General features: G+C 42.3%; 1 protein-coding gene across 3 annotated transcripts in view; it reads left to right on the plus strand.

The window, feature by feature from the left end:
• The window catches only part of FILIP1 (filamin A interacting protein 1), a 228793-nt gene that overhangs the window by 200660 nt on the left and 5452 nt on the right, over positions 1-22681 (plus strand). For 2 of the 3 annotated variants that reach the window (XR_010933856.1, XR_010933855.1), the window contains 2 exons: positions 5864-8669; positions 12014-14471. Coding sequence is in view for 1 of the 3 variants with exons in the window: in XM_067702752.1 (XP_067558853.1) it covers positions 5864-8669; positions 12014-12071 (2864 nt within the window). In the remaining 2 variants the exon portion in view is untranslated. The remainder of the gene's footprint in view (positions 1-5863; positions 8670-12013; positions 14472-22681) is intronic. The other variant, XM_067702752.1, reaches the window with a different exon arrangement.

A 22681-nucleotide genomic window follows, 5' to 3' on the forward strand; every position in this document is an offset into this window, starting at 1 on the left:
CTGTCCAGAAGCAGTGGAGTCTGTCCAAATTTCTCCCTCTCCATCCTCACTCAGTCTGTTACCAAACCCTATGACTTCTGTCTCCTGAATATCACCACGTGAACCCCCTTCTCTTTTTATTCAATGACATAACCTTAGTTCAGACTCCGTTTCTCAACTCCTGCTTTCTCAGGAGCTCCTAACTGATCTCCAGCTTCTCCACACCTGTCGAACTTCCTCATATTCTGAATCCCAAGTTCAGAGTCATCCTCTTAGCCCGCTGGGGGCTTTGTTTGCTTGGCCTTCCTTTCCAACCTCCTTTCCTTCCACTGTTCCCACAGGTACCCTTCACTTTAGTTGAGTTACCTTTGGGGTCTTTTACATGTGCTTTTACGTGCTGTTTCCACTACACTCCTATTTCAGGCTTTGCAGGCCACTTACAGTGTCTGCCTCTTCTTCTTCGTTATGTTTTACAAGCCTTTAAAAATGTAAGAACAATTTTTAGCTCTAGGACTGTCCAGATACTGGCCTTGATCTAGATTTGGCCCACAGACAATACTGCTAACCCCTGGTCTAGAGGGTCCTTTCCCTGCTTTCTCTACTTACTTAGATCCTACTTGGCTTTTAATACGCAGGTTAAGAGTCACCTCCTCCTAGAAGCCTCCCTGACTACACTCCCCTGATATGACTTAGCAGTCCTTCCTCTGGTTTCCCACAGAGGTAGATGCTTCCTCTGCATGTCTTTGTTCCCTGTATTGGTTTAATTGTTCTCATCTTTAGAGAGTAAATGCCTTAGGGGCAAGAACTGTGTCTTTTTTTAACTTTATATGCCTAGCAGAGTGCCCCGCACAAAGTAAGTGTTCAGTAAATGATTGTCAAATGAGTAAACAAGAAGAGGTGTGACCAACAGCACTGGCGGATGGCATTTACTGAGAACATTCTGTGGGCTGGCCACTGTCTAAGCACTTTACAGAGGCTGTTTGCTTTAGTCTTCACAACAGAGGCACAAAGAAGTTAAGGATTTGGCCGAGCACATTCGAATTGCAGCAAGACTTTTGAGAAGGCCTTTTGCGATCATCTTCAACACACGTGGAAAGAGCTCACCATCGGCCACATTCTAGGTGCTGCGGCTGCAGCAGTGAATAAAATACACAAAAACCCACCTATCAAGGTGTTTACAGTTTAGAGAAGAACGACAGTCAATTAAAAAAAAAGGAATAAGTAAAATGTATAGTGTATTAGATGGTAATAAGTGCTCTGGAGAAAAAGACAGCAGAAGAAGAAATTAGGAAGTTCTACCATGAAATGCACAAGACAAATAAGGTTGGCAAAGCAGGCCTCCCTGAGAGGGGATGATTGTACAAAGACTTGAAGGAAATGAAGCAGTGATCTAGTAGAATATCTCAAAGATAAAAGAAAGAGTTTTAAGAGATAAAGTCACAGAAGTAGGAGGAAAAGAGTGATGACGTGGGGCCTTTTAGGCCATTGTGATGATTTGGGCTTGGAGCCGAGGAATGACGGGATCTGATTCACCCTTTTTATTTATTTATTTATTTTTACATCTTTATTAGAGTATAATTGCTTTACAATGGTGTGTTAGTTTCTGCTCTATAACAAAGTGAATCAGTTATACATATACATATATTCCTATATCTCTTCCCTCTTGCGTCATCCTCCCTCCCACCCTCCCTATCCCACCCCTCCAGGTGGTCACAAAGCACCGAGCTGATTCACCCTTTTTAAATCACGCTGACTCCTGGGCAGAGGACAGATGAGGGTGAGCAAAAGTGGAAGTTGAGAGTCAGGTTAGGTCGCTATTGCAATAATACAGATAAGGGATGACGGTGGCGTGGGCCAGGGTAAGAGCAATAGCGAGATGATAAGTAATTGGATTCAAGATGTATTTTGAAGGTAGAGTTGACAAGATTTATCGAAGAACTGAATGTGGGCTTGTGAGAGAAGGACAGAACTCAAGGATGACTCTAGATCTGGGGCCTAAGCATCTGGAAGAATTTGGTTGTAGTTGACTGATGTGAGGAGGATGTGGTTGGAACAGGTGCAAGGGAGGGCTGGGAGCTCAGAGAGATAATGACTAACAGCCCCGCGGGCTCATGAGTGACTGATGACAACGTCCCTGCTGCTGAATGGGTTGAAGTCAGCAGCAGGGAGAGCTTGACTGTATTTGAAGGGCTCTGTACATTGACCTGTCTTTCTATTAATCACTGGGGTTGTGTTGCCATTGACACAATGCTACATATAAACTGATATATTGGGTGACAAAACAGTCCAAGGAGGATCTTGACAATTCCAGAAGGATAGGTGTAAGTAAGTAAGATGAAGTTAATCTAAACAAACACAAAGTCTTGTGAATTTCAGCTGTTCAAGCAATACCTGTTTGAGGAATAGCATTGTTAAAAGCACACTGTGGTCAAACAGATCTGGTCCAAAATCCCAACCTGCCCCTTCTTAGTCCAGTTCCCATGATTAGGGCAAACGACTCCCTTATTTGTAAAATGGCATAGTAATGCCTTGCTCAAGTGTTGTTATGAAAATGAAATGAAATAATAAAATACACAGCCTAGGATATGACAGATAGTTGGTAAATAAAATGTTTTATTATCAAAATACCTTTCTTCCTATCCTTTATTTTTTTAAAAATTAAGTACTAGTAAATACTTGAGTTTGGAGTGGGCTTTTACGAGCCTCTTGAAATAATATTAGGACTCAAGGTTTTCTCATACCTGAAACATTATTTTCCTGGAACAAGTTTTCTCGTCAGCCGGAATTCCACCTGAAAAAGTTAGCTGTCTTCTCTTTATTTTTACAACTTCTGCTTTCACCTCTTTCTGCCTTAAGATGAATAAGCTATTTTATGTTTTCAATCATATTTTAAGCCCCTCTTTTATATTTGTTTACAACTTTTCTCCCTTTATCTGACATCTTAGAACACTTTGCAGGGCTTTTAATATTATTTTTCTTAATCTATTTTAAAATTGAGATATAATTTATATATTAAAAAATTCACCAATTTTAATTATACATTTTGATGAGTTTTGATAAATGTGTACATCATAACAGTCAGAACACCAAAATCCTCTTATTTTGCTCCTTCAATAGCATAATTACATGGAAATGTCCCATAATGTACAGTAAATTAAGTGTTTAAAGCACAAAGTGAAATTGTAACTATTAGAAAATTGTTTGTGCGATAGTCATTATGCTTTGTGTATAGTTGCACAATGATGTGATAATGCTTCTGAATGCTTGTTTAATGTAAAAAAAAGAGGATTTCTAGATATGGGGGAAGAAGAAAAAAAACACCTGAAAGTGGAATGCCAAATTGACTGGAAAGGTAGATAAAAATGTTGTTCATCCACCAGAACTAAGGATAGACAGACCATTAGGATATCTTTCCAGTCCACACAGAGAAGGCTCCCTCTCTCATGTGAGGTTTCCCACTTAAGAGAAACTCCTCTTCTCCCAGAGCTGATGACTAGGATGACCATATTCTTTAAGAGAGGGCATTGCTAATGAGATCAGACACATTCATTGTCTAATAGCCACTAGTAATATCCAATTACTGGCCTAGTAACAACCATGACATACATTCGACAAAAATTTATCCTCAGCTCAGCATTGTAAGGACTTTAGTTCACACAGCCCTGTGTAGGTGGCGTGAGCTGTATTTCTAGCTCAAGCTTATTTATTTGTTCTTTCTTCCATTTATCCATTCAGTCAATATTTCTTGAGCACCTCCTATGTGCCAGGCATTGTGCTAGGGGGTGAACAAGGACCTGGCACCCACTCTCACAGAACTGTCATGAACAGAGGTAGGCAGACATGAAAAACTTATAAGTTGGTAAGTGTTAAAAAAGAAGACCGCAGGGTATTATGAGAGTTTCTAAGAGGCTCTGACTTAGTCAGTTTGGTCAGGGAAGGCTTCCTGAAGGGAGTGACATTTGAGTGAGACTCAAAGGATAAAAAGTCAACCAGATATGTTCACGTGTGTGTGTGTGTGTGTGTGTCAGAGAGAAAGGAAGAGCAGGGAGGTACTTCTAAGCAGAGGGTCCAGCATATTTGAGGAATGTGTGGAGCTTAGATAACAGGTGAGATCAGCTTGAGATCAACCTGCCCAGGTGGTCAGGAATCACATCAGTCTGGGCCTTGTTATGGATTTCATGCCTCTATTCTTAAAGCAATAGGAAGCCATGGGAGTGTTGACTTAAAAAAATGCACAACGTGAGAGTTGCAAATTAAGCTTTACTGGGGGCAAAATGTGGACTACAGCCCCGAGACAGCGTTTCAGATAACTGAGAAACTGCTCCAAGGAGGCGAGGGGTGAGCCAGGACATATAGGAGTTTTGCAACAAAAGGGCAGGTAGTCGGAACGTTAAAAGATTATTGTTAATTAAAGAAAACCAGGTATCTCAGGTTAAGGAATGTAGCGCTTTTCTGTGTATGGGAAGATGCAAGAGTCTGGGCTCACTGAAATCATTCCTTTGATAGGCAACTCAGCTACCTAGGGCCAGTATCCTGTATTTGCACATCCTGAGTTTCCTCAGGGCTCACTTCAGGGAGTGGCTGCAGTCTGACGGCTGCTAGATGGCAGGTATTCTTTTCAGCCCTGAGTTTCCTCAGGGCTCACTGGCTCACGTTGGAGGGCTGCAGTTTTTGATGACTGTGACACCCTTTGTTTATTGACGTGGCAGGAAATATGCCATTTATAAATATTCCATTTACCAGGAGTGACATGATTATATTAGAATTTGGGTGAGAGTAAGTAGTAATAATAATAATGATAACATAAACATAATAATAATACAATTATACATTTATAATATAAAGTGTAGTTTTAGCTACACTTACTATGGGCCAGGCACTGTTATACGTGCTTTCCATATATTAACTGATATGCACCTCAGACAAACCTTATGAATTAGCTACTATTTTGATGCTCAATTTATAAGTGAGAAAAGTGAGATACACAGAGGTTATATAACTTCGCCAAGATCATACAGCTAGGAAGTGGCACAGCTGAGGTTGTGAGGGGACCAGTTTGGAGGCTGTTGCAGAATTATCAGCAGATGTTGAGTACTTGGACTGGAGTAGAGACAGTGGGGAGGCATTAAGGCTATGGGTTAAGGTGTATATGACCTGTAAAATTTATAGGACTTATTTTCAGAGCACTACATTTCTAATTGTTGGCACGTTTATTTATTTGTTTGTTTGTCTCAATCATGGTAAGAACAGTTAACATGAGATCTACCCTCTTTAAAAAATTTTAAGTATACAGTACAGTACTGTTAACTATCGTCTGGTATACTTTTCAACTTGCTGTTGCTTCAGTTCTCAATATCTGCCAATACCCTTTCTCACCTGTTTTTCCTGTTTCTGTTAAAAGTATTACTGTTTGCAATTATTCAGACCCAAATCACTGAAGTCATGTTTTTCTCTCTCTCTCTCTCCCTTCCTACCAGTTAGTAAGCAGTCACAAAGTCCACGTTATCTTTTGCAAAGTTGTCACAATTCATCCTATTCTTCCCATCGCTAACGCCCTGCGCACACAAATTATGAAACAGAAACTAGTACCTGAAAAGCCCTCTTCGTGCCCCCTTTTAGTCGCTACCCTTCAGTACTGGTAGCCAGCATCCTGCCTTCTGATTAGCTTCATTAATGGCTATTTGTTAAACCTTCATCCTGCAGTAATTGATAAGGGATTTATTGTAACAGCATTTTATTTTGTTTTTATGTAATACCTAAGAGAAACTTATTTGCGGACTAATCTTTTAATTATGAAATATTAAATATGAAATATTTATATATGATATAATATATAAAGTTTAATGCAATAAAATAGAATGTTTTAATATATTTTGTTTTCTAGGTTGAAAAAACTCCTTGAACAAGAAAAGGCTTACCAAGCCCGCAAAGAAAAGGAAAATGCTAAGCGGCTCAACAAACTGAGAGATGAGCTTGTGAAACTCAAGTCCTTTGCACTCATGCTGGTGGATGAAAGGCAGATGCATATCGAGCAACTTGGCCTGCAAAGCCAGAAAGTACAGGACCTGACTCAGAGACTGAGGGAAGAGGAAGAAAAGCTCAAAGCCATCACTTCTAAATCCAAAGAAGACAGGCAGAAATTGCTCAAGTTGGAAGTGGATTTTGAACACAAGGCTTCGAGGTTTTCCCAGGAGCATGAAGAGATGAGCGCTAAGTTGGCCAATCAGGAGTCTCACAACAGGCAGCTCAGACTTAGGCTGGTTGGCTTGACTCAACGAATCGAGGAGCTGGAAGAGACCAACAAAAATCTTCAAAAGGCAGAAGTAGAACTTCAGGAGCTAAGAGATAAAATTGCCAAAGGGGAATGTGGCAACTCCAGTCTCATGGCAGAGGTGGAAAAGCTTCGGAAGCGCGTACTTGAGATGGAGGGTAAAGATGAGGAGATCACGAAAACCGAATCCCAGTGCAGGGGGCTGAGGAAGAAGCTGCAGGAGGAGGAGCACCATAGCCGAGAGCTCAGACTTGAAGTCGAGAAGTTACAGGTGAGAATGTCTGAACTGGAGAAGTTGGAAGAAGCATTCAGCAAGAGTAAATCAGAGTGCACCCAGCTGCATTTAAATCTGGAGAAAGAAAAGAACTTAACCAAGGACCTGCTCAATGAGTTGGAGGTAGTCAAGAGTCGGGTTAAAGAACTGGAATGTTCTGAAAGTCGATTGGAAAAGGCTGAATTAAGCCTGAAAGACGATCTGACAAAGTTGAAGTCCTTTACCGTGATGCTGGTTGATGAAAGGAAAAACATGATGGAAAAAATAAAGCAAGAAGAGAGAAAAGTGGATGGACTCAATAAAAATTTTAAGGTGGAACAAGGCAAGGTTATGGATGTGACGGAAAAGCTCATCGAAGAAAGTAAGAAGCTTTTAAAACTGAAATCCGAAATGGAGGAAAAGGTATACAATTTGACAAAAGAGAGAGATGAGTTAATAGGCAAACTGAAAAGTGAAGAAGAAAAATCCTCTGAATTAAGCTGCAGTGTTGACTTATTAAAGAAGAGACTTGATGGGATAGAAGAGGTGGAGAGAGAAATAACAAGAGGAAGGTCTCGAAAAGGACCTGAGCTCACCTGCCCAGAAGGTAACAAAATTAAGGAGCTAACACTTGAAATCGAGAGACTGAAGAAACGTCTCCAGCAACTGGAGGTGGTGGAAGGGGATCTGATGAAGACGGAAGATGAGTACGGCCAGCTGGAGCAGAAGTTTAGAAGCGAGCAGGATAAGGCCAACTTCCTCTCTCAGCAGCTGGAGGAGATAAAACACCAAATCGCCAAGAATAAAGCAATAGAGAAAGGTGAGGCGGTGAGCCAGGAAGCTGAACTGAGACACAGGTTTCGGCTGGAAGAAGCTAAAAGTCGAGACTTAAAAGCAGAAGTCCAAGCCCTTAAAGAGAAGATTCATGAATTGATGAACAAAGAAGATCAGCTTTCTCAGCTCCAAGTGGATTATTCTGTCCTTCAGCAAAGATTTATGGAAGAAGAAAATAAGAACAAGAACATGGGGCAGGAGGTCCTCAATCTGACCAAAGAGTTGGAGCTGTCCAAGCGGTACAGCCGCGCTCTCCGACCCAGCGTGAACGGGAGGAGGATGGTGGATGTCCCCGTGACGTCCACCGGCGTCCAGACGGATGCGGTCGGCAGCGAAGCGGCGGAGGAGGACACGCCAGCAGTGTTTATACGCAAGTCCTTTCAAGAAGAAAACCATATCATGAGTAACCTTCGACAGGTGGGGCTGAAGAAACCTGTGGAACGTTCCTCTGTCCTAGACAGGTATCCTCCCGCGGCCAACGAGCTCACCATGAGGAAGTCTTGGATTCCATGGATGAGGAAAAGGGAGAATGGGCCCCCGGTGACTCAAGAGAAGGGGCCTCGAGCCGGTTCCAGCCCGGGGCACCCAGGAGAGCTGGTTCTTTCGCCCAAACAGGGCCAGCCCCTGCACATTCGAGTGACGCCGGACCATGAGAACAGCACTGCCACTTTGGAGATTACGAGCCCCACGGCGGAAGAATTTTTTTCCAGTACCACCGTCATTCCCACCCTAGGGAATCAGAAACCGAGGATAACCATTATCCCGTCACCAAATGTCATGTCTCAGAAACAGAAAAGCGGAGATGCTACTCTCAGCGCAGAGCGAGCCATGTCCCCAGTCACAATTACTACCTTCTCCAGAGAGAAGACACCAGAAAGCGGAAGAGGGCCGTTTGCGGATAGGCCCACGTCCCCCATTCAGATCATGACCGTGTCCACATCGGCGGCCCCGGCGGACATCACCGTCCCTTCCGAATCCCAGGAAGTGCCCGTGGGAAGGACGGTCCTCAAGGTCACCCCGGAGAAGCAGACTGTGCCAGCCCCAGTCCGGAAGTACAACTCCAATGCCAATATCATAACCACGGAAGACAATAAAATTCACATTCACTTAGGTTCTCAGTTTAAGCGCGCCCCTGGGACTGTGGCTGAGGGAGCAAGCCCGGTGATTACTGTCCGACCTGTCAGCGTGGCCGCGGAGAAGGAGGTGTCCACTGGCACAGTCCTTCGCTCTCCCAGGAGCCACGTCTCGCCTCGCCCTGGCGCGAGCAAAGTGACCAGCACCATCACCATTACACCGGTCACGACCTCATCGGCCAGAGGAACCCAGTCAGTGGTGAGTAGAGGGGGCTGCAAAGTTCACGCCAAGGCGGGGGGCGCGGGGCTGTGCGGGGGGAGTGAAAACAACGCAGTGCCCAAAATACAGCAAAAGCACGTGCCTCGGCTCCACCCGAACCCACTACGAGCTGTTTCCTAGGGGACTGTCTACATCAAGAAATAGGAGTAAAAAGTGGCCTAGTACTTTATGAATTTGTGCCAATTATGAGGGATAATTTTTCTTTCACATCAATTATGGAGACTCCAAAAATCCTTGCAAAGATGGCCTCTTGCAGTGTCAGCATATGGGAATAATGAGGTTTAAAATTTGGTTTTTATGTTTACAGTATTTTGAAAAATGGAGACTGGGGAGAAATGGTCAATATGCAGAAAATAATTAAAACCGTTACTGGGTTGGGCTTCCCTGGTGGCGCAGTGGTTAAGAATCCACCTGCCAATGCAGGGGACACGGGTTCGAGCCCTGGTCCGGGAAGATCCCTCATGACGCAGAGCAACGAAGCCCGTGCGCCACAGCTACTGAGCCCTGAGCACCACAACTACTGAAGCCCGCGTGCCTAGAGCCCGTGCTTCGCAACAACAGAAGCCACCACAGTGAGAAGCCCTCGCACTGCAAGGAAGAGTAGCCGCCACTCGCCGCAACTAGAGAAAGCCCGCCTGCAGCAACTAAGACCCAATGCAGCCAAAAAATAAAAATAAATAAATAAATAAACTATTCCTGGGTTATATTTCTAGAACCTAAAATATTTAAAATACATTTACATATGGTCATAGTCATACTTTATTCGAAAAGTAAGATTAAAAGATTATTATATCCAAAACGTTTTTTTAAAGTAAAAAAGAAGTGAGTTTATATTTCTAAACAGTACATTGTATTAATAGTATCGTGCAGAGAGCAGGTGCTCGATAAATATTTAGTTAATACCAGCTGGGAGGCTAAATGAAGGGTTATAAAAAAGCATGTCCAAAGTATAAAAGCCAGAACTTAAAAATAAATTCTATTTTTCAAAATACATCCAGTGATTTTCTTCATTTATTGAAGACAACTGGTAGATGAAATTATAGAAGAACATGCACTACTTAGATATTAGTTTAAACTAATAGACTAGAAATTATGATTCCCAATCTCTGAATAAATTCTGCAGCATATATTAGAAACTCTTAAGAAGGAGAGGAAGCTTATTATTTAAGTATAGAAACTGTGGCTCATTTTCCCATATCTTCACTATAATTTACTTTAATTCTCTGTGCACAAGCATAGACCCAAGACAGGCTCCAAAGTGTGAATTACTCACTAACTGCTTTGCCAGTGAAGCTTTTTGTTATCGGCTCCATGGGAGCTGAATAGCATTCAGCACTGCTCACCCTTCTCAAATGGTTCAATGCTGCTTTTATTTAAGCAACACAGCGTAGCTTGGATTTTTATAAAAGCTAGTGGAGGTGTAATTGTTGTAATTTAGAGCAGATCTTCTGCTGGAACATCTTATTCCCATCTTAAGGGTCAGGTCAAGCTTCCCTTCTGCAGCAACACTTTGGATTACTGACTAAAGCCCCTACACCAATAGGATTTCAGAACAACTGTCTAAGATTGCTAAGGCCTAAATGATGATTCACATACTTCAGTTATATCAGATCCCATAAGATCAAGGGCAACAAAAAGTTTGGGAATACCCCTCTTAGAAATCGAATAGTGTGGTTAGTTCATTTGTGCATTTATTCAACATTTATTGACCATTAGCAGCACTTTAGGCATGGGGTTAGGTGCCGACTGTAAAGAGGACGTGTTGAAGTTCTTCTTAGTGGGAGAGGCAGGATTGAAACCTCCTTAGTGGTTCTGTGAGAGGGGTATGTACAAAGGAACAAGCAGAGAAGGCTTCGCCGGGGGAAGAGGTCTTCACAGATGCAGAGAGAGGGCAGCGTGTGCACAGGCGCGGCGATGGCGATGGTGATGGCGATGTGAGGAACTGGCTCGTTGGGGAAGGTGAGCCGTCCCTTTGCGCTGCAGCGGCTGGGGCTGGAGACAAAATGCAGGAGCAGAAAAGGAGAGGCACACTGGGGTCAGATACTGAAGATGTGTGGGTCTTTTTATGAAACTGACATTTAATCTCAGAGAGTAGACAAAGGGACCCAGAAACAAGGTAATGATTTTTAAAACTACATTATTTATGTGTTAGGTATGTCTGTAAAACCATTTAAAGGATAAATTGGAGGAAATAGAGCCCGAGGACGGGGATACTGTTGCAATTCTGTAGGCTGGAGATGGCGTATGCTTGAACTGTGGTAGCGAAAATGAGGACAGACATATATTGAAGACGGAATTGAAGATTTCATGACAAACTGAGTACAGAGGGCAGCTCTGAGGTTTCTGGCTTGGCTGTAGAGGTGGATAAAATGAGAAACTCAGGGGGACTACTGTTTGGGGGAGAAGTTAAGTAATGTTTGGGGCCTGTTATAATTGAGATGCCTGAGGGACACTGAAAATGTCTAGCACGCGGCTGGAAATCTGGATCTGCATTTAAGGAGAGCACTGAAGACTCGAGGTCCTGGGACTCAGCAACATGTGGGTGACAACTGAGGCGATTCTCAGGGTGAATGTGAAAAATGAAAAGAGGGCCAAGGATGGAGCATGGTGACACCCACATTTAGAAGGCAGGCAAGCTGGAACCGGGAGCCAGCGCCAGAGTGAAAAGGAGTCGGCAGAGACAGGAGGGGGATGGGTGAGACCCAAGTAAGAAATCACAGCAGGAGAGTTTTAGGAGCACCTCAAGAAGGGCGCTGTGGGGGAATTCTGTGGCAGTCCAGTGGTTAGGTCTCCGAGCTTTCACTGCAGGGGGCACGGGTTCATCCCTGGCCGAGGAACTAAGGTCCTGCATGCCATGCGGCATGGCAAAAAAAAAAAAAAAAAAAAAAAAAGGGGTGTGGTCAGCAGTGACAATACAAAAAAGAGAAGATCTGGCCTCCTTAGGAGGGGAAAGGAGAGCTGCTTCATGTAAAGCAAGTGAGGTGATTTGGGGGACAGTAGGAGTAAAGATGCCTGAGTATACGCAGGGTGTCCTGCAGCTTCTCTGTGAAGTAGGAGTGAAGGCTGTCTTCAGTAAGGGTAGAGGAGGTAGGTCAGGGGCTTGAGAAGAGAACGAAGGGTGCACAGATGTTCCGGGAGAGGGGAAGGGGGGCGACTGAAGTGGACTAGACACCAACTCCAACTTGCTTACGATAATCTGATCTGGAGAGGGGTCTTCTGCGGGTAGTTCTGTGGCAAGAACCCTGCTTATGCGCAGACTGATGGCATTTCCGGGGGAAACTCACCAACATTGCCCTTGCGTTTCTGTATTTTCTCTCTTACAGTCGGGACAAGACGGGTCATCCCAGCGGCCTACACCCACCCGCATTCCTATGTCAAAAGGTATGAAAGCAGGAAAGGCAGTAGTGGCAGCCCCAGGAGCAGGAAATCTGACCAAATTCGAGCCTCGAGCTGAGACTCAGTCTATGAAAATAGAGCTGAAGAAATCTGCAGCCGGCAGCGCTACCTCTCCTGGAGGGGGGAAGGGCTGAGGGCAGTGGCGGAGGGGGTATGTCGTGCAGATGCTACTGCTGCCCTCTGTTCGTGCCAACTCTCTACATGTACTAATTTAAGTTTTCAATATCTTGTTCATAAAATAATCAACTAATAGCCACGTGTCTTTCCTATTTTGTGGATTTGTTTTGATGCTGGGGAACAGAACTAACCAGCAAAACTACCGTGTGCTGTGTGCTTTGCGGAGGGTGCTGGGCCCGAGGCAGGGCCCGACTTCTAGACCCAGTTTTGCTTCTAGAAAGTGGACCCATTAGTTAAATCAGTAAGATATGGGGGCTGGATCACAGCCTCGCCAAAGCCGGCTCCTAATTGTAAATCAAATATAATAGGCTTTGTTCCACCATAATTGATTTTTCAAAAACTCTTTGAGGAAACAGGAAACAGGTTAACAACTGTCATTGGCCTCTATCAGATTCCAAATTTGCTTCATGTGCTGGAAACAAACAAACAAATAAAACCCCCCAAACAAAACCCATCTCCTAGTTATCACAGGGCCTGGACCTCTAAGGTTTTGCAGAAACAAAAGCCTCTGAGACGATTTCAGGAAACAATTTTAATGTGAAATAAAATGGAAACAAAATATGGAATACTAAAAACAGAGTTTTACTGATTTGTGTGAGTGTGTATTGTAAAGATTTTGGAATTTTAGAACCATTAATGTCAGACTCATGCTCTATTCAAGAGTGCAACTGATTTAAATTGTGGAGCAGTTTGAATAGAGCTGCCAAATGGCCCTTTATAGTTCAAGAGAGGTTGTAATGGATAGAAAATAGCGACAGTAAATTTTGATACATTGTTGCCAAGAAATAAAATGACATCATGCACAGCTTAATTGAATTGAAACATTTTCACAGTCAAGTGTGGACTTGACTTTGCAAGTATAGAACCAGTTCATGATTGTGTGTGTGTGTGTGTGTGTGTGTGTGTGTGTGTGGTGTGGTGAAGTGTATTATTATTACCTGTGTTTGTATCATTGTTAATTTTAAGCATGTTTTCATAAGCATGAAGAGTGTGTGAATGCAGAACGCCAGTGTCTGTGAGAAGATTAACCATGTTGACGTGGACATGGTGCTTGGTAGTCAAATAACCACAAATGAGCTCAAGGCTGATAACCCCCAGCTTAGCATCTGAGGTCTCAAGTAGGCAGCACCTTTGTCGAAATCTTTGAGGCAATTGGGTGAACTTCACAATAACACAATGAGTATTAAGTTACAGGTTGCTATTTTCTACTTCTAAATTGTGAAGTTTCCAGAATCATTGAATAGTCCTGCTATTTGGTAAAAGGTAGATTTTTTTTTAAAGACACATGTTTGGTTTTTAGCCCGGGAGTCACCGTGCTTCATGGTATAGAGACTGTCCTCTGAGTTCTTTCCACACTGTTCTTCCTGTCCCTTGTAGAACTTGGGCTCAAATTGTGGATGAGGGAGATAGACCCCTCACAATATTCACATGTACTTAATCAGATCACTGTTGCCTACAGCTCAGTTCTCAGCAAATATATTTTAAAATATTGAGCAACTACGGGAGACATGCCCTAATAATGGAATTTCAAGGCGGAAGGAGAGGGAGACTGAGAAAAAAAGGCTTTATGAAATATGATTTTGAACAAGTTTAAACAACAGATCTTGCCATTTCGAATACTGACTCGTGTCTTTTTGAAAGGGAATTTCCCCCCTTTTGTAAAGTGGACATTATCCCTTTCAGAAACAAGGACGCTCCACTGTTTTTCAAATGCCTCCCTGGCATTTAGGCTATTCGGTGTTACTGTACATGCTGTATTTGAGCAAATGAAGGCGTCAGGAGAACGAAACACTGTTCTGTTTTATACTACCTGCCATTCTTCAGTGACCCTTATCCTAATCGAGTGTCACTGCGGCTGTTTTCTTTTTTACCTGCTCACACCATGCTTATGTCGGTTCTGCCTGGAAGCTCATTCCATCTGCAGGGAGAGGCTGTAAGAGCTTAACCGTGAGTGGACAGGATGTTTATACATCTGGATCTTGGAATACAGCCACCTGCAGAGGACAACCGCTAAGAAAACTTGGCGGCACGACACATATTCACTTTTCAGAAATGATAAAGTGCGACTGCCGTGGCAGTTTTCCTTTGTAATTTTAGAACCAACGCCACATTTATTGGCTAGCTTGGTTTTAAACTGCATATTAGAAATGAAAGCCACCAAGGACTGGAGGTGGAGGATTCAATGCACTCCTACTCCGGCTTCTATGTGTGAGTATAACATGTTTTTAAGATGCAGTTTCATGTGCTTTTATAAGAGTGAATGGGATGAAAAAGTTAGAGTCTTTTCCCTGTCCTGAAACAGTACTGTGTAGTGAAATAGCAGGGGTCTCACTAGGGCAGCTATGAACAGCTGCTGTCAGGTCCCGTGCTGGGGAGGGAGGGGTGCTATTTCCACAGATTTCAGTGTGACGGCTCCCTCTGGGGACAGGCAGGGCCCCATCCACACAGCTACAGAGGCAGCCCTGGTCTTACCCTCCTGAGAATAATTTTTGTGTGTTGGCTGTTTCCACATTCTACGAGGGTGGCCATGTAGCATGCCTGGTACCAGAAACATTCCAAGATGGGACACGGCCCAAAAGGTATTGATCATTTCTTGAAAATGACTTTCCTGTCTAGGTCACCTGCTTAAACAGAGTCATTCAGTTTCTACTGGCATCTTTATTATATTTTCATTGAGGACAGGTTAACGGGGAACAGTTGGGCTGTCTGGAGATTTTAGTGTACTCCTTAAGGGTAGGGTGTTACCGGATCTCTTAGTTGAATGTCTTTAAGAAACAAGTGAAGACATAGCTTTGATGTGCAGTGTGGGAAGAGTATAATTTCAGGGAAACAAAAACCTGCCCAAGAATGAGAGATGCACAAAGATTTGAATTTCTCATGCCTTTCATAGATTTGGAATACTGGGGAGAGAGCAAAACTTTCCTGATTGGGAAAACCCCAGGGATATTAGATGAGAAGGGCACGTTTATGTGGGCAGCAGGAGGGCAGAGAGAGAGAGGAAGAGGTAACAGGATGAGCACAGAGAGGGCTTCCCAGTAAACAGGGATGCATTATTCCCAAACCTCCCTAACCCAGCCGATGGTCAGTGTTTCCCCCATACTTCCTCCTCCAGTCTCATCCTTGGTTATCTCCTCACCCTCTGCTCTTTCAGCTTCTCCTTTTCACCTGTTACCTCCACACAGGATGTAAGTATGCTCTGGCCTCTTCCGTTTCAGCACAGTTTTTCCTTCAGCCATGCAGCCCTCTATAGCTACCGCCCTGAGCCCTTCCCTGCCTACCCAGTGGAGCCACTGACACAACGCTCGGCCTTTTCTGCCTCCACTCCCACTGTTCCCATTGATTCTTTAATTATTCTTTATTTTTGTGAAAGTAACTCATATACAGTTAAAATACAAGCCAGTGCTAAAAGACATGAAAACAGCTGTTCATCACCTCACACCCCCTTTCCAAACTCAGCTCTACTCCTTAGAGAAAATTATTTCTCACTCTAAATTGATAAATTTTGGATATCTTTTTCTTCCCATTATTAGTTTGATGTTTGAGAATTTAGTCTTCTTACATGTCTCCTCCCTTCCCTTTTCCCCATCCTCACAATATGACTGCATCACACAGTTTTTGATAAATGAGCAGCCGGCAGCCAGCATGTTTCATGTTCATATGTTTACAATGTAAATTTAAATATTGTTCCCTGCTGAGCCAACTAGTGTACTATGATTATGTTTCCTTCCTCGTACCATGTTCCCCCTTCAAAAGAATAATTGCTTTAATTTTTCGTCTGCGTGCTTTTCTATGTATCTATCTGTATTTTTTCCAGATGCTCCGACAGATCTACCAAACACCTATGAGTAATTTTTCCAAACACTTAAGCACATCAGTTTCATACTTTTCCCTGGAGGCCTTACTAGTTCAACCCTCTGCTTCCCTACTTAGTCTGGAACGCTTGTCCTTTACGTCTGCTGCTCAGCTGTGGTCCTATTGCCTACATTGAATCCTCTGTTTCCTGGATTTCTTATCTTCTACTTCTTTTGCTTACCTGTTTGTCTGTCTGTCTATCTATCTATCTATCACCTATCTATCTATCTACCTATCGAAGCGCATCTTCCAGTAGTTTCTACAGAGAAAAATCCTCCAGTAACCTTCCTGAGGCAGGCTACCTGCGTTCCGGGAACAGATCAGGGAGATGAAGTGGAGAATCTCACAGTTTAGGCACTCCCTTGCGTTCAGCCCATTCTTGTGCCTAGGTCCAGAACTTGTTAGGTCAGTTTTTTCACAGAATAAACCCCGGATCTCTGTAAGGGTGAAAGCAGAGTGAGGCTATGCGCCTCTCCCTCTGTGACTGAGACATCTAATCTCCTCTGGATTCCTTGAACTTCTCTGACTGCCCTGCCTCAGTCTCCCTTGCCGGCTCTTTATTGTATGCATACATTTTTTTTTTATTGAACTATAGTTGATTTACAATGTTGTGTTAATTACTGCTGTACAGCAAAGTGATTCAGTTACACATATATATACATTCTTTTTATAATATTCTTTTCCATTACGGTTTATCACAGGATATTGAATAGAGTTCCCTGCGCTTTACAGTAGGACCTTGTTGTTTATCCATCCCATATATAATCATTTGCATCTGCTCATCCCACACTCCCAATCCATCCCTCCCCCACCCCCTTCCCCTTGGCAACCACCAGTCTGTTCTCTGTGTACATGATTCTGTTTCATCGATAAGTTCATTTGCATCATATTTTAGATTCCACATATAAGCGATATCATATGATATTTGTCTCTCTCTGTCTGACTTACTTCACTTCGTATGAGCATCTCTAGGTCCATCCATGTTGCTTGTGCATGCATCTTAAGGGTTGCTGTTCTCCTTATCTTTTCAAAAGCCATTTGCCTACACTACATGCTCATTCTGGTTACTTTATTCACTCCCATGGCTTCAGTTATCTCCCATACGCTGATGACGACCAAACCTCTATCTCCAACCATGCACTCAGCGTGGCACTGTACATCTCCAACTTAGTTCCTCTCAAAGCCATTCTCAACAACCCCTCCATCCCTCTTCCAAGTTTTTTCCTTCTCCTATAATTCTGCACCTCAGGAGGAATGTCCTGAGCTACCCAGTCACTCAAGAAAGCCAGAAGCCACTTCAGGCCCCTCCTTCCCCCTCGCCCACCAAGGAGACTCATTCAGCAAGTCTCTCGTACCCCTGTCAAACCCCTGACACCTGAGGCAGCTGCACCCACATCTCCATTTTCCCCATCACTGCCTGAGTGGAGGTTCTAACTACTTCTCATCTGGATGACTCTAATACTCTCCCAACCGATCCCGTAATCTCCAGCCTCAACGTTTCCTGATTCATTTTTCATTTTGCTTTTCAAAGTGCAAGTTGATCATCTCACTCCTCCATTTGAAGCCCTCCCAATCGTTATCCACAGCGTGCGAAGCCAGCTCCCTGGTGCGGCACTCAAGGCTCTGTGATCTGGCTGCCTGCCTCCCCACCCTCCCTTCCCCTCGCCTGGACTCCCACCCCCAGGCCCACAGAATGCCCCGCACAGTGGCCAGACCACCTTCCCTTGACTCTCTCAACTTGTTTCTTCTCCCTGGGTTGCCCTTCCTCCGACACTTCCTTCTGGTGGTTCTGTCCTCTGTTCAAAATCTCTTTTAAGAACTTTGCCTCCATGAACAAGACAAGCCATTATTTCAGAATCTAAGCCAGGGTTTAAAGCCTGTCATTTTTTACATTTTTATAGCAAATGCTCTAAAAAACTTGGTACTTATACTGTAGAGAAAGAAAACTAACAGTCAGAGGACGGCTGGGAGTTGGAGAAGAAAGAGGTGTTCCTGCTTCCTCCTTAGTTTGCAATACAAACCTGTGAGAATGATAAGGAGGGTGCTGACACATCATGCGTGAGAGCACAGAGGGAAAGAGGGAGCAGAGTTAGGGGAAATCCGGGTGCTGCCATTCTAGATGGTGTAAGTTACTGCTATGTCCCTCCAAAGGCTCCGTGGCAGGTAATGGATGCAAAACAGCCAGGAGTCCCGGACCGGGGAGTTCTTGCCTCTGAAGCTATCACACGTGTGGAGAGCTAAGGGGGTCTGGGAGCTTCCTGTGAAGCACAAACGTACTTGAATTATTTATGAATGGCTCATCCTCTCTTACTCCCCCAGAGGAGCATGAAAGCACTTCAGGAAAGAAAAAGTTCCAGGTGATTTGTCACGCTCTTCAGTTTCATGAAGGACCCTCTAAAATAGATCAGAGAGGCTTCCGTTTTAAGGGATCAAACACCACCATCCATAAGCAGGATTTAGATTGAGGACAGATATTAAGGCGAACATGGAGAGAAGGTGGATTGCTCAACTACGGACTAGATTCCTGACATAGGACTGACCAGGAGATCAGAGGAAGGCTGTGTAACCTTTGGCAAACCACCTTACCTTGGCTTGTGGCTTAGCATTCAGCTATGATCCTTTATGCTTCTGGCATTCCTCCTTAGAGTGATAGGGTGAGACGCTTCACTCTTGTTCAGTGAGCGACTTAAAAGAGTCTGCCATAATGCTTTTCCTAAGAACTAATAATTAATTGCTTATCTGGTAAAAGTAGTTTTGGCCTCTCTACTTGTGCTAATATATGTATGTGTGATGGACAGAATTGCAAAGCCAAGGGCTGTTTAGAAATGAACTAGACTTTAGAGGTCGATAATTATCCCTTTTATTAAAGATGAAAACAAAAACAAAACAAGAAAACCCCCAATGCTTAGAGTGTCTCATTATCTTATTAATGATGAAACCAGGGCTTCAGTTTCTCCCAGTACCTTATTCAGGATTTCATACGAGTAAACCACTTCAAGTGGGCAAAGTGTATATTCATACATAGACTAAAAATAATATTTTAAAATAATAATATGGCCAAAGGATTTGAGATATTGAGCTCTCTACATAGAAACCCTGTGTGTCAAAGTTCTCAAAACAGCAATTTGATGAACATTATCCTTATCTAAAAAACACAGTGCCCTTCTCAATTTTCACACATAATGTAATATTCCATGCTATCCTGTGACCCACCGTAGACTTAGATCAACCTAAGCTGATCTCAGCATCTAGAATCTAACACCTGTGTCTAAAAAGTAGAACCTGAGCATGTTTGGCTCAGGTACTCAGCTATTTTCCCACCATTTAGTTTTTATTTATAATTAATGTTCTCTATGAAATAACTAGTTCCAATTTGCTTGTATCTGGGGAACCGTAATCTGTGTGAGAGGTAACAATTAGCTTGCCTGAAAAAAAATCTACCAATCATAACTGCGATGATTGGTAACTCCTGCAACCTGGGGGGGCGGGTGAGGGGAAGATTTGGCCTGATGATGGAGTGGAAAATGTTCTGTAAGGAAGCAAATAAACTCTTAGGTGGTTGAGAAACCCCAAGAGAGTTTGTATCATCTGATTCCAAAGTTTCCTGAAGCAAATGACAGAACTGATTAGCGGAAGTATTTTTAATTAGCCGAGCTGAATCCAAAAGAAGAATACAAGTCCAAATCAACAGGGGAAGTTTATTGGATTTCCTATTTAAAACAGATGTTTTATCAGAACTCTGATTAACGTCTGAATGTGATAGGAACAGGACTGAATACTGAAGCAGTTTCTTAAAATGAACCTTAAAAGTAAACAATATCTAGGCACTCCTACTTCTGAAAGGTGTAGAGAATGCGGACATTTTTGCAGGAGGATAAACCCCCCAGCAGGCAGCAAGGTCAAAGCTGGGGTTTGGTAGCTGGTGGAGGAAGAAAGGCAGAGCCCTAAGCCAGTGCCTTGCTCTCCAGGCAGAGCTCCTGGGGGTAGGAGCCATGGAACAGGGAACAGGCCATATGCTGGCCAAACTGAGGCAGAATCCAACAGGAAATGTTTTCTGTAACGCTGGTGTACAGTTTCCTGTGAATAAAGCAGCCCTCCTTTGCCGATGCAAAGTCCTGCTATAAACTGAACTTCTGCTTTGCTTTGTCTTTGGTATATGAATTTGGAGGCTATTGAAGTGATGTGGTCTCATTTACTAGAGTTGATTTTTAAAATTCAGAGCTCAAGAGTCCCCTTGAGGCTCGGCAGGGCGTAAACAGAGGCACTGCTCTGGAGGAAGGCACTGACTTTTCAGGGAATACATCTTTCTTACTCCACAGCCAAGGGGTTCTCCTGGGAGGAATCAGAATTCCAGTTTGTTACCAGGTTGCCCCACTGTAGCACTCAAGAGACATTCTCCCCCAGATTTCTCCCCAAATCTTGTCTTATGTATACAACTTTGGATCTCAAGTCATCTGGCTGGCCAGTAGTTTTGGGGATACCACCCAAGTAGGATAAATAAGTCATCTTTGTAAGGTCAGAAATCAAGTGTAATTTGGAATTGATAATCCATTAAAATTCCTTTCCATGGAAGTTATCTAATAGCTAGTGTAATAAAAGAATGAATTCATTTCACAATAATATTATGAAAACAATGTATTTAATGTGTTACATGAAGCTTCTCAAGAAAAAAAACTTCAAGATAACACTTGAGAGAAACACATAGAGGAAAAAGTGCTTTGGTCAACTGTTAATATAAAAAATATATGTAAAAATCCAGTGTCCCCATGTACATATGCTGATTAAGATTTAGAGGGTTTTTTTTCTTCTTCCAGTTAGAAAAATGGAAATTGTTATTAAATACCTACACAACAGAGGGCCCCAAATTTAAATGCTTCTCTATTTTGAGTTTGCTGATAGAGGTGGTAATTAACTGTGGCTTTGGTCTCAATCTTCCTCATATATTCTATAGATTACTAATGTCAGAAAAGTGGTATCTGTAAAGAGTAAAATTTAGATTACAGAATGACATCTGATTGTACTTAGGTCACCTTAGAGGTCCCTAATGACTTATTTGGGTCTTATTCTGAGATGAAATGAAGACAGAGTAGTAGATGGAAAAAAGATTTGCTCACTGACTTTGTAACTTCAATAAAATCTATAACATTATTTTATTGTACTAAATCATAAAAAAAAAAAAAAGGAAGGGACTTGGGAATTCTGTCTTAAAAAAAATGCACAAATAATGGCATTAATCCCTGAAGCATTTTTATTTTATTATTATTTTTGTTGGCAACCATGAACTCCTTATGCATCAGATAGTTTTGCTGTGTAATGTCACTTCAAAATTTAATACCTGAAAACAAACTTTTTTATTTCTCGTAAGTTTGTGTATTGGCTGGGTAATTCTTATCTGAGTCAGTTTACAGATTTGGGGAAAACATAGATAATAAGCAAACATAGATTTAACAAATATGCTTAATAAGTTTCAAATGATAGAGCCACTATCATATAGATCTTATCTCACTGTCTTTAGAAACAAGATGAAATATGTCTCTATGATAGAGCCACTATCATATAAATCTTATCTCACTGTCTTTAGAAACAAGATGAAATATGTCTCTATGTTATAAAATAAAATAACTTGGGCTTGTTTTACTTTAAGTAAATTTTATGTACATAAATATTAAACCCCATCTTTTATTATTGAAGTTGAATAAAATAAAATAAACTCTCTTATTTGGCATTGTCAAATATTTTTGAGATAGTCTTTTTAGTAACATAATCTGATTAATAGCTTTAATATATATATCATGCATGGATTACCAGTTTGCTACCTTAAAAATAATAATAAGATGTAATGGTCCAACCAAGACATTGTTTCTATGTATGTACTCTTGCCATATGTATTTTCACCAAATACTAATTCTGTAAAGCTATTATTATTATTTTTCTAAATTGGAGTATAGTTGACTTACAATGTTGTGTTACTTTCTACTGTACAGCAAAGAGAATCAGTTATACATATACGTATATCCACTCTTTTTTAGATTCTTTTCCCATATAGGTCATTACAGAGTATTGAGTAGAGTTCCCTGTGCTATACAGTAGGTTCTTATTAGTTATCTATTTTATATATAGTTGTGTGTATATGTCAATCCCAATCTCCCAGTTTATCCCTCCCTCCCCCCTTCCCCCCCGGTAACCATAAAATTGTTTTCTACATCTGTGACTTTATTTCTGTTTTGTAAATAAATTTGTTTGTACCAGTTTTTTAGATTCCACATATAGGTGATATCATATGATATTTGTCTTTCTCTGTCTGACTTACTTCACTCAGTATGACAGTCTCTAGGTCCATCCATGTTGCTGCAAATGGCACAAATTCATTTTCCTTTTTATGGCTGAGTAATAAATAGTCCATTGTATATATGTACCACATCTTCTTTATCCATTCATCTGGACACTTAGGTTGCTTCCATGTCCTGGCTATTGTAAATAGTGCTGCAGTGAACATTGGGGTGCATGTATCTTGAAAAGCCATTATTATTATGGAATCTATAAGATGCTAGGATTAGGAGAAGGCA

Source organism: Pseudorca crassidens, chromosome 13 (assembly GCF_039906515.1).
Source record: "Pseudorca crassidens isolate mPseCra1 chromosome 13, mPseCra1.hap1, whole genome shotgun sequence".
Taxonomy (NCBI): domain Eukaryota; kingdom Metazoa; phylum Chordata; class Mammalia; order Artiodactyla; family Delphinidae; genus Pseudorca; species Pseudorca crassidens.